The 13,353-nt window shown below is 41.3% G+C and overlaps 1 protein-coding gene across 2 annotated transcripts in view; it reads right to left on the reverse strand.

Moving 5' to 3' along the window:
* The window catches only part of TBC1D9 (TBC1 domain family member 9), a 134,680-nt gene that overhangs the window by 70,499 nt on the left and 50,828 nt on the right, over positions 1–13,353 (reverse strand). For both annotated transcript variants that reach the window (XM_003257743.3, XM_030816182.1), the window contains one exon: positions 9,386–9,496. In XM_003257743.3, the coding sequence (XP_003257791.1) occupies positions 9,386–9,496 (111 nt within the window). The remainder of the gene's footprint in view (positions 1–9,385; positions 9,497–13,353) is intronic.

Raw genomic sequence — 13,353 nt, forward strand, 5'->3', positions numbered from 1 at the left:
TGCATGTGTAGGTACATCTGTATGTGCATACAAAAATAAAAACCACTCATCACATAGCAGAAAACAAAACAAAAACCCAATAAGCCTCCAAGGGATGAAAACGCAACTGACCTAGTATTTTCAGATTCAGAACAGGCTATGTGGATCACTGAGCTCACATGAATAGCACTTGAAGCTAATTAAATAAAGGGAACCAAATGAAGAAATCATCTGTATTATGGCCTTATCCAATATAATCTTAGTCACAAAGATGATAATTTTGAAGTTTCCACACCAAATGAAGGCAAGAGTATTACTCCATACACTGGAGCAACATTTAACCTGTCCCTGTATTTACCAAGCCACCCTTATACTTTGTACATCCAGAAAAATTACAAACTTATATTCAGAGAAGGCAAAAGACAAAACCCAAAAATGACATGGAGATTTGAAACATTTTTAGAAACAAACGAAAATATACTTTTTCAAAATCCACATCTAAGTTATAATTATAATCAGGTTAAGTAAGATGATAATGATAATGCCCTCTATTATTTGTGCTTACCAAGAATAGGCATCACACTTAACTACTGAAATGTCAAACAGGCCGGGCACGGTTGCTCACACCTGTAATCCCAGCACTTTGAGGGGCCAAGGCAGGTGGATCACTTGAGCCTAGGAGTTTGAGACCAGCCTGGGCAACATGGCAAAACCCTATCTCTACAAAATTTACAAAAATTAGCAGGGTGTGATGGTGTGTGCCTGTAGTCCCAGCTATTCGGGAGGCTAAGGTAGGGGGTCACCTAAGAATGGGAGATCAAGGCTGCAGTGAGCTGTGATTGTGCCACTGCACTCCAGCCTGGCTCACTCCACCCCAGAGTGAGACCCTGTTTCAAAAAAAAAAAAAAAAAACCAAAAAAACAACAAAAAAACTGTCAAACATATCCAGATTTTTCTGGCTCTGAAGCCTATATATATATATTTTTAATAATCTTTTTTCATTTTTGTATTTATTTTAATAGAGACAGAGTCTCACTATGTTGCCCAGTCTGGTCTCAAACTCCTGGGCTCAAGTGATCTTCCCACCTCAGCTTCCCAAAGTGCTGGGGTTACAGGCACAAGCCACCGCACACATCCAAAGTCTACACTCCAAATTGCTACACTTTGCTGCCTTCTTACATGTTTTACAAGTGCAGTGAGTATGAATAAAGGTTAAATTATCTGAAATAATAAGAAGCCTGGTTATGAGTGAGGCGATATTACTTAATGCCTCAGACCATGTCGAAGAAGTACACCTGGTTTCAAACTTCTACAATACCACATACTAACTCTGGGGCCATGGGTAAGTTACTTTAACCTCTTTGTCCTTCAGATTTCTTGTCTGTAATATGTAAGGAACAACACCTAACACACTGGTTTGTGCTAAAGATTTAGTCAGGTAATACACGTCAAGTCCTTAGAACACAGAAAACACCAAATAGTTACTTTTGGAATTATCATAAGCAGCAGAACACAAAGACCTCATCTTGAAATGTGATTCAGAAAATATTTCTAACTTCTGATGTCAAGAAAAGAAACTAGCTGCTTAACTATTGCCCGACTAACATACATTTAGCACAAACCTCACAGGCCCTGGAACACTTATGTTTGATTGCAAAGGGTGCATATTATATGCTTAGGCCCTCTTGTGTAACTATGATAAGATTCTGACATAACTCTGCTTATAATCTCTTATGGGTCATAATAATATGCTCACAGCTTTATAATCACTTTGAGAAGAGAGAGTCCCAGGTAATTCATTCAGCCTTGGCAGTAAGAATCAGTAGTTAACATCCTTATTTTACTGGATAGTGGGAACATAAATGTCTCTTTCTGGAGGGCAATCAGGCTAGACATATTAATTATATGCATATCCTTTTTTAACTTTTTTATTTTTGCTATTTTAATTATATGCATATTCTTTGATTCAAGATATCTACTTCCATAAATTTCTCCTAAGGTGATAATTAAGAGAACGTGCAAAGATTTTGTTGGGAGAATATTCACTAAGATTGTTCAAAATACAGTAATAGTAGGGGAAAAAAACCTAGATTTCCAATAACATACTAAGTAGATAATTTATGTTACATTCACATAAGATATCTACTTATTAAAATTGATAGGCCAGGTGGCTCATGCCTGTAATACTAGCACTTCGGGAGGCTGAGGTGGGTGAATCACTTGAGGTCAGGAGTTTGAGATCAGCCTGGGCAGCATGATGAAACCTCATCTCTACTGAAAATACAAAAATTAGCCAGGAGTGGTGGCGTACACCTGTAGTCCCAGCTATGCGGGAGGGTGAGGCAGGAGAATCACTTGAAGCCGGGAGTTGGAGGTTGCAGTAGGCTGAGATCGTGCCACTGCACTCTATCCTGGGCAACAGAGTAAGACCGCGTCTCAAAAAAAAAAAAAGAAAAAAGAAAAGTGATGGTATGGAAATACATTTTATTGACATAAAAATTATTTTCAATATATTATTTTCCATTTTTATTTGCATTTAAATACGTATCTGTCATATATTTATATATACTGTAAATATATAATATATACATAGTATATATTATATACCTATATATTTGTATATATAGGTATATAAAGTATATTGGAAATTTTTCAAAGTCTAGAAAGTGATGATTTGTGATGTGGTATTTTGTTTTCTTTTTTATTCGTTTTATGTATCTATATTTTGTAATTTTTGCAATAAACATGTATTGCTTGAAGAAAAAAGGAGCAATTATTTTTGTTTGCTTTCTTAACTCACTGTGTTTCTAAGGATACGAGAATAGTCCTTGAGTTACACATACCAAGAAAGAATTATAAAAATACCTATCAACTTTCACATTACGTCTGCCTCATACAGAAGGCAACTAAATTACCCAACATTTTCTTTATCTACAGTAGAGAATAAGAACAGAACCAATTAGTAATCTTTAATTAAACTCTGGGTCTTACCAGCCGCTAACTAAAAGAATATTTAATTATAAAAGCCAGCATGGTGCCGCTTAAGAAGTCCTGGGATGGGAGTGGGGAGACCTGAGAACTTGGTCTGAGTGCCACATAACTAGTTATAACCAGGAATGTGAACTTGGACAATTCACCTTGCCTCTGCATCCTACTACAATAAGAGGGGCAGACAAGACGATGGCTGCTCTATCTTTCATTTCTGAAACACAATGATCATCTAGGCTCAGATGACATTCTGGAATGGTAAAGAAAAGGGAAACTAAATCAATACACAGCCAAATCAAGGCACCGTTCGGCACTGTTGTCAGTGAGCTGTCCGTCAAACACATCCTCTCCACGCTTTCCTTTATTAGCCCTTTTTGAAGGTCAGATGCATCCAGAGGGAACTGCCAGCAGCTCCTTCTGTATCTTTGTTTCTAATTCTCCTGAGCTGTCACAGAACTCCTTTCTTTAGATTGTATCCTTGGAATTACCTACATTCCTATGTGTCCATATTCCCATGGAGATCATGTAACCAACCCTTCTTACTATTAGAAACTTCTAGTCCTTATAATGGGGAGAAAGCCAAATAGCTTTCTACCTCTGCCAACTGAAGGCCAAGGAAGACAATGGACTGGACTCTCTCCTGCCTCTGGAACACCATATCCAAAACAAGAGCTGCTGGGGGCATATCTGTACCTATTTTTACTCCAAGGTGAGCCCCAGGTGCAAAATAGTCAATTCACTGGTAAACCATGAGAGACAGAATTGTCAGAGTACAGTAAGCCAGCTCAACAAAACTGGCTGGATAAAAGGTAGAATTTACTGTACAAACTATTAAGCATAATGCCCTTCTGTAGGCTAGAATTGTTGACATAATGGCATATTAGCCAAAAAGAACAAAAACCGCATTTTGGGTACTAGTGAAATGAAATGGTCATTGTTTAGGAAAGTTTTTTGGCTCCCTTTCCCAATTAAAGTTCTCCATGTCAAGGAAATGTAAACGATCAACTTCTTCTGACCAACTTGGAAAAACTAACAGAAGATAAAAAAGAGGCGGGCCAGGCATGGTGGCTCACACCTGTAATCCCAGCACTTTGGGAGGCTGAGGGGGGCGGATCACCTGAGTCAGGAGTTCGAGACCAGCCTGGCCAACAAGGTGAAACCCCATCTCTACTAAAAACACAAAAATTACCCAGGCATGGTGGCAGGTGCCTGTAATCCCAGCTACTCGGGAGGCTGAGGCAAGAGAATCACTTGAACCCAGAAGGCAGAGGTTGCAGTGAGCCGAGATTGTGCCACTGCACTCCAGCCTGGAGACAGAGCAAGAGTCCGTCTCAAACAAAACAAAAAAAAAAAAAAAAAAAAAGAAAAAAAAAGATAAAAAGAGGCATATGAAAATAATAAAATAATGTCTCATCAAATAACTCTTGGTACCTCCACTCTGCTTTCTCTATGATTCATATTGCTGAGGGCCAGGTGCTTATTATAGTGGCAGTAAGATGGTCCAAAAGAGTCCTCCTGCCTGATTTCATGTGGCTCAAGTCTAAGGCAAATCATACAGCTAGGACTTACCACTAACACTACTACTGCTCTATGTGGTCTATGTCAAGACATTGGTGGCAGATGCTCCCTTTAATTCAATTTGCGCTTATTAAAGATTTACAAAACACATGACAAGATCAAGGTTTATAGAAAAAGGTTTTATAATCCCATGGATTCTATAAGGCAGTGAATTAGACTTACCCAATTATCTACAGAAGTTTCTTTTGTAGCGATATTTCATAAAATCCTAGCAAATTAGAAGTTTTTAATATGTTTTCCTATGCCATACTAACTTTGTAGTTTATGAAAAATAACATTAAACTTACAAACAGTAAGATACAGATATATTTAAAAACTCTTAAGGGAGCAGCTTCTGCTCTTAAAATCTTATCATGAAAAGGAGCCAGTAACTTGGATTTTAAATGGAAATCAGTAAGAAAGAACAATTAACAGGTGGCCTGGTGCGGTGGCTCACACTTGTAAACCTAGCACTTTGGGAAGCTGAGGCAGGCGGATGGCTTGAGCACAGGAGTTTGAGATTAGCCTGGGCAACATGGCAAAACCCTGTCTCTACAAAAAAATAAATAAATAAATTAGCTGAGCACAGTGGTGTGTGCCTGTAGTCCCAGCTACTTGGGAGGTGGAGGTGGGAGGATCACTCGAGCCTGGGAGGCAGAGGTTGCAGTGAGCCGAGATCATGCCACTGAACTCCAGCCTAGGCGACAGAGTAAGACATTGTCTCAAAAAAACAGTACAAAATGCAACAAAACACAACAACAACAAAAAACCACTTTCACAACGCTTGTCACTTCCTTCTGTGCAGTCTTCCATAAGGAAATTCTGGAGCTATCTCTATGGGTAATCAATATATACAAAAACTAAAACCATTTTGGGTTTATTATAATGAAACAGGTGTCACTGGGAAAAGAAAACTACACATCTCTTTGGACAATAAATTACGCCATCAGCATTTACGGCATAGTGTTCCTTAGCCTTGGCTCAGCAAATAATTCAGGAATAAGTCAGCTTTGTAACATCCAATTCTATCTCATAGGAGTATTCACAGGAAGATCTGTTTCATAGCAATACCATGGCAAAGCCCCAGAATCAGACTGAGGAGTAGTAATATCAGGCAATGACATTATAAACGTCAATGACAACAAAGGTAATGGCTCAGGGGCAGAGGGAAAGTCACAGGAGACACAAACCAGTTCCTTACATCACCAGAAATTGAGGTGGGAAGACCAGGAGCCTGGAGGGCTGTAAGGAGAGATCTGAGGGCTCTGAAGACCTCCTGCCTGCAAAGGATCTCGCAGGCAGTTTGGCACTCATGGCAGGATTGCTGGAGAGTGAGCCAGAAGGAGGCGGCATCCTTTCCACACCCTCATGAGGTGGAGGGGTTTGGTGGCTCTCCCTGACTTTTAACTTCTTTCTTTTTAGTTCTTTATCTGCTGACTATGAAACGTGATTCTAGATTGTTTGCCAACTAAATGTGATGCTTTCCCAATCAACTATGGCAGGCCAGATGGCACTTTCCCTTCTACGGGCACCCTCTGTGGTGGGTAAACGTGCAGAGAAGACTGGAACACTGTCTTCCAGGAGCCTAGGTTACACTGGTAAGTCTGTCCAGGTCAGAGTCCCAGCTTCCCCTTCCTTAATCCTTTATCACCTTCCTCTCACTCAATCCCCATTCTTCACTTCTAGATGGCTTTTCCCACTGCTCTAAACCTTGAAGCCATGCCTTCGTTCTTGGGCTGTGTAAACAATGGTTATAGTCAATTGTCTCTCACTGGGCTGTTTGCATCTCAGAATATATTTAAAAAGACATAATTATGGCCTGGTACGGTGGCTCATGCCTGTAATCCCAGCATTTGGGAGGCTGAGGTGAGCGGATCACGAGATCAGGAGTTCGAGACCAGCCTGACCAACATGGTAAAACCCTGTCTCTACTAAAAATACAAAAATTGGCCGGGCGTGCCTGTAATCCCAGCTTCTCAGGAGGCTGAGGCAGGAGAATCGCTTGAACCTAGGAGGCAAATGTTGCAGTGAGCTGAGATCATGCCACCGCATTCGAGCCTGGGCGACAGAGCGAGACTCCATCTTGGGGGTTGAGGGGGGAAAAAGACATAATTGCAATGTTAGAATTTCAGGTACTACTAAATCCTTGAGGGGGCATTACCCAGGCAATGGAGCTTGCCAGCAGCCTGAAATCACACCAGATAACCTCCTCTAATTCTGCAGGAGGCTAGCCTGTATTCCTCTGTTTAGTTGGATGCCCAGAAATTAAATGGAACTGTAAGGCGCTGGTTCACACTGGGCTGTAATTGACTATTTACTTGTATCCTCACTAGACTGTACGTTTCTCAAGAGCGGAGACCAAATATAATTGTCTTTATATTTTTAGATCCCAGCACAGCACTTCCTACCAAGTAAAGATCAATTTTAAAAATGAATGAAGTCAATTGAAAAAGCTCCCAATGGCCAAAGCTGGGACAATTTGAGCAAAGAATAAAGTAATGTTGGATTATAACCCAGAAGACAAAATAAATAGGCATGAGTCTATAGTGACATAAATAATTAAATAAATAAATGAGGGAGAAAAGACAAATTTACTGTGCAAGAGAATTCTCCATAAATTATGTAGATAGTCTACCCTAAAGGAGAGAAAAATCCCTACTCCTTAAGTATGGACTGCACATAGTGATTTCCCTCCAAAGAGAATACTTCGAAAAGGGGAAGAACAGAGTAACTTTACAGTGGAGAAACCTAAAAAAACACTATTTCAGGGAGGTGATCAAGGAGGCCCACGGTCATAAATCATGTTGATAAAATGTACACTTGGCATGGTGAAACAAAATGGCCCTTTATCTCTGTGATCTTCCTCACAAAAATCTACTGCCCCTGTCTAATCATGAGAAAAATATCAAACAAATTCCAATTGAGGAGCATGCCAAAATATACTGGATCAGTATCTTTCAAAACTGTCAAGATCATCCAAGCCCAGGAAAATGTGAGAAACTTCCACAGCCAAGAGGAGCCTGACGGGATATGACCGACTAACTATAATGTTATACCAGATGGGATGCTGAAACAGAAAAAGAAAATGAGGGAAATCTGAACAATGGACTTTACTTACAAATAATGTATCAACACTGGTTCATTAATTATAACAAATGTACCATAGTAAGATGTTAATAATAGAGGAAACTCTGCATGGGGGGTGGTATAGATGAGAGTTCTCTGAACAATCTGCTCAACTTTCCTGTAAATCAAGTAGAGGCAAAAAAAAAAAAGTTAAAAAAAGTGTTCATATAGAGCCCTTACTTTTCTTATGGTTATTTTAAAAGCCACATGCAAACAAAAACTTGGCCATTTTGGGCCAATTGCAGTGGCTCATGCTTGCAATCCCTTTACCTTGGGAGGCCAAAGCAGGAGGCTCACTTGAGCCCAGGAGTTCAAGACCAGGCTGGGCAACACAGAGAGATACCATCTCTACAAAAAAAGAAATTATATTTAAAAAAAAAAAAAGTCCGGGTACAGTGGTTCATGCCTGTAATCCCAGCACTTTGGAAGGTTGAGGGGGGCGGATCACCTGAGGTCAGGAGTTCAAGACCAGCCTGACCAACATGGTGAAACCTCGTCTCTACTAAAAATACAAAAATTAGCTGGGCGTGGTAGCACGAACCTATAATCCCAGCTACTTGGGAGGCTGAGGCAGGAGAATCGCTTGAACCTGGGAGGTGGGAGGTTGCAGTGAGCCAAGATCGCACCACTGCACTCTAGCCTAGGCAACAGAGCAAGACTCCGTCCCAAAAAAAAACAAGAAAAAAAACTTGGCCATTTTGGACTAGAAGTTCTTATGAGACATCCAATAAAAGCAAGATTAAAAAAATTTTTTTTTGCCGGGTGCAGTGGCTCACACCTGTATTCCTAGCACTTTGGGAGGCCGAGGTGGGCAGATCGCTTTGAGGTCAGGAGTTCGAGACCAGCCTGGCCAACATGGTGAAACCCCATCTCTAGTAAAAACACAAATATTAGCTGGCATCGTGGCAGGTGCCTGTAATCCCAGCTACTGGGGAGGCTGAGGCAGGAGAATTGCTTGAAGCTGGGAGGTGGAGATTGTGGTGAGCCGGGATCACACCACTGCACTCCAGCCTGGGTGACAGAGTGAGACTCCATCTGGAAAAAAAAAAAAAGAAAAATTAAGACTAGTCAAGTGCAGTAGTGAGAAGTGGGGAGAGAGTAGAAAAGGAGTTCCATCTGCAACTGACCGTGATCAATGGAGATAGCTCGTGACCTTCGGAGCAGCCAAAGCAAGATTGTTGACTACTATTTCAAGCACAGCACAGCATTACTGATTATCATCAGGAGAAATAAAGAATCCCTACTCAGTAGGAAGTACTGTGCTAGGATATACCAAATGTTACTTAGTACATCTAAGTATTCCACACATCCCTCTTCATTTCCCAGCTTCCTCTGCAGTGAGGTTGGGCCCACATGACTAGTCTTGGCCGACTAAGTGTGAGTGGAATGGAAGGCGGAGTGTGCCACTTCTGGGCCAAGGAAGTTAAACACAGATGTGCTCCATCCTTGCACTCTTCCCTTGTATGCTGACCTTGGAGGCCTTGTGTTCCAGAGAGTGTCACTACACATGGAGGAGGCCACATGATCCCAACACAACTCTACCAGAGTGAGAAAGAAACTTTCATTGTGTTAAGCCACTGAGACTTTGGGTTCATGTGTTGAAATGGCTATGGTTAATTACCCTAAAATACCAGTGATTGCATTCAGCAAGTACACACTCCTTTCCTTCTGATAAAAAGTTGTTAACCCTAACGCTTCTTTTAAAACTTGTGTATTGCTAGATGCGGTTGCTTACCACAGGCGATGGTCCAGTAGACCAGGGAGTCTGGAGTCTGGTACAAGATTCGGTAAGGAGCAACCCGGGCGCTGGAGTCCAACACAACATCAAGGGTACCCACCAGCAGGCCTGAGGGTGGAAAATGGGGAGAAACAGGTAAGAATTGTCTTAGTACTTTCCCAAATTCCCAGGGGCAGCATGAACATGCCCTTTTGTGAGATCTCCCAACAACCCCATCTCCCACTAAACCACACCTTGAAAAATTTCATTTAAGGATGATGCTGGCTCTACACAAGTTGTACAACTTGACAAGGTCACAAGAAGCAGTCGTGTCCATCTGATTCAGTCTACCAGGCTGCCCCACATGTTATTTTCATCTGCCCCACTTTCCATTTATGTTTAAAAAATTAGTACAATTCAGCTCAGGAAACACTAATTAAATTCCTACTATGTGCAAGACAAACCCTGGGGGCACAAAACTGAAGAAGACAGCATCCCCAGGGCATTTAACATTGATTGGAGGAGAAGGTCAGGCAGTGCTTTGGTACTGTTTAGAAGTGAGCTAGGGCCAGGAAACAGAGGGATCTTCCTATTTCAACAGCAGAGTCCTCTGCCATTTGTGACATCAGTCACTATAACCAGGGCTAACCAGAGCCTGGTCTATGCTATGAAATGATGCAGGAATAAGGTTGAGGATCAGGGTCTGCATTTTTAGCACAAAGTTTAGTTCTTTGAGTCAAGAACCCCAGTGATCCACTTACCCAGGGTTTACCGGGCCCATGTGAAAACTTGTTCACATTGTCTAAGTCCAGACAAGCCTGAATGTTCAGCAAATGAATTTAGCAATTTATTTGTAAGGAATACAAATGCCCAGTATACCAATGCTCACTTAAGAACACGCTGTACCTTCTCTTTCTAGGAGGAAAATTGACAAGGAAAAGGAAATTAAGAGCAGAAGGCAGCTTAGTGGCAAAGGTGGAAGGTGCCTCTAAGGCGAGTCTGCCCAGATGACCCGGCTGAGAACTCCAGCCATGCGGAGAACGCACAACCCTGTTTCTCACTCAGCAATCACAACTTGTCAGGTATGGTGGTGACAGTACAAGGATTCTGACAGCTTCAAACTGGCAGCCTGTCATCAGTGCAAATTTCTCTTTTAACTACCTTTTAACCACACTGAAGCGGGATTGACACCAAACATTTTCTACAGTATTTTAAAATAACACAGATTACACACATACGTTCTCCAAGGTATAATAAACTAGATCCCTTAATTGGAAAGATGAATCCAAAAGATTCCCATAATGTAAATGCCCATAGTTACTCTAAAGCTACATGGAACCCAGTATAGAGCAGGGCTTGGACTCAGAAGGACCAATCAGGAGCTCAGACCAGCTGACTATATTAGCCCAAGACACTGTATTTCCAAAAATCTCGCTTTTCTCAATTGCCAAATGGAGACACTATTACTACCCCAGGATTGTTTCTGAAGACTGAAGGTAATAAGACTTAGGGGTAATAGGCTGTTTGGAATGAGGGATTAGGCCACCTGAATAAAACCTGCTAAGATACTTTTATCTAATTTTACCTTTATTTAGATTGCATGTTTATAGAGGATGACTTTGGGATAGAACTAATGGTATTTGAAGCTAGGAGATGGAGGCTGAAGGCACCCAGCCTCTCTTGTTTGCAACTGTTGATACTGAAAGCAGCAAAGCTCAGTGCCATATAGCAGGCTTTTCTTGAAGTGTTGCTGAATCTGAGGCACAAATTCTGAAAATGCCACCAGTACCTCTTGTTATTTTGTAATAATGTCTTGAGGTTTGGTTCTGGCCATACCAAATAAGACCCTGATATGCACAATGCCACTGAAATTCACTTCCCACTGCTCTGGCATCCTGGTGTCATGGAAGGAGCTATAACCTAGTCAACTCATGTTTGGAAGAGCTCAGTTCTGGCTCTGACTCTGTTATAACCATTTCTGTGGAGTGGGACAGGCCATTCAACTTCTCATTGCTTTGATTTCCTCAGTTGTAAAGTGGTCATAATCGCCCTTGCCTTCCTGAACCAGAGTTATTAATCGAGAAGCCTAAGTGAGGTAGACCATGCAGAAGTCCTACAGTTGTCCTTGGTCTTTGTCCAAGGGCAAAAAATCCATTTAGATTCATTCCAGACCACAGTGACCATTAGCTGACCTCAACATACCAGGAAAAAAACAAACAAAAAAAATTTTGCTCAGTAGAAATTAACCTGTTAGCTCTGGCCTGTATGAAATACATTAAAAATGAAATTCTTACAGCCTGTAAAGTCTTCCAAGGGGGTAGAGTTCCACATTATATCACACACATATGCATTTTTGTTTGCTTTACTGTGACTTGGATTTACCACAGAGACCTCTAATTTCTTAAATGACTTTTCACTTACCTACGGATGGAAGAATAGGAAAAGCAGAAAATAGTGAAATAGTGCTAGCCGAGAACACCAAATTTCCTTCTATGTTAACTAGACACACAAATGCATCACTCATAATTGAGTGTTTGTAATACCTCTCACATCTTGAATCAAAATAAGAAATAAAATGCTGAAACTACTACAAGTGTCATATATGTTAGTTCTAGGGCATACAAACTTTAGTCTGGGTTTAGAGGGTTGCAATCAAGAATCAGCCTGCGCGCTGGGCGCGGTGGCTCACACCTGCAATCCCAGCACTTTGGGAGGCTGGGACGGGTGGATCACTTGAGGCCAGGAGTTCAAGACCAGCCTGGTCAACATGGTGAAAACCCTTCTCTATTAAAAATCCAAAAGAAATAAGGCAGGCACAATGGTGTGCACCTGTAATCCCAGCTTCTAGGGAGGCTGAGGCAGGAGAATTGCTTGAACCTGGGAGGCAGAGGTTGCAGTGAGACGAGATGATGCCACTACACTCCAGCCTGGGCAACAGAGCAAGACTCTGTCTCAAAAAACAAACAGACAAACAAACAAAACAAAAAATCAGAAAAAAAAAAACAGAAAAGGAAAAAAAAAGAATCAGCCTGTGTGGTTTAATAAGCCTCTGAGTGTCATCAAAGACCAAGACTCTTCCAAGGGCAAGCATAATTGACTGGGCAGGGCAGAGCAGCAGACAGGGGCAGTCCTGGTTCTGGAATGCTTTAATCCTGACTCTGCCACTTCCTCCTGGAGCCTCAGTTTTATCATCCTTAATGGCTCACTGAACTTTCGTCCTCTGTAACACAAAAGAAGGAAGATCTCTGAAAAGGTCCAACCCAATCCACATATCTCCATCACCACAATGTTCCCAATTAAAATCTAACCTCAACATAAACTATTCTAATTAACAAAGCCTCTGGTGTCAATTAGAGATAAAGAAAATCTAGTTGCTTAAAGCAGGACCCCCTGGAGTGAGGGTTTCTCATTAGATGCAAGTTCACCAACCCTACCTCTGCATTCACAACTGGCGCCACCAACTTCCACTAAGACTTGGATGCAAACTAACAGATATACATGTACGTAGCACAGGTACATGCTGAAATATTTTCAAGTAAATTACAGAAAATATAATATCAGGATATTCACATTAGATACATTTAAATGGCAGCATTTCTGTGAAAATTCCCTGAACATTTAAGGTACTGGATAACCAAACAGAAAGTAATATTGTGAATTGAGGTATGCAGTTGGCCAGTCAAATCAAGAAATAGACTTTCCATATTAACCCAGAAGTGCTGAGTCCTTTCATGCCTGGATAACATTGATCACTGGAAATGTTGTGCTTGTCTGTCTGCTCTTGTCTCCCCCGACCTCAAACAGCAAACTCCTAATCTTTCAATGCCATCCCTTTCCTACTCTACTCTTCCTCCCAGTTCTGCCTCTATAATGCCTATTACATTTGTTTAAGATTACTTGCACATTTTGCCTTGTCCCATTTTTTCCTCTTCTCTCCAGACTGAAAGTTCCTTGAGGGCAGGGTCTAATTGATTATTTTGGACCCA

The sequence above is a fragment of the Nomascus leucogenys genome, chromosome 7b (assembly GCF_006542625.1).
Source record: "Nomascus leucogenys isolate Asia chromosome 7b, Asia_NLE_v1, whole genome shotgun sequence".
Taxonomy (NCBI): Eukaryota; Metazoa; Chordata; class Mammalia; order Primates; family Hylobatidae; genus Nomascus; species Nomascus leucogenys.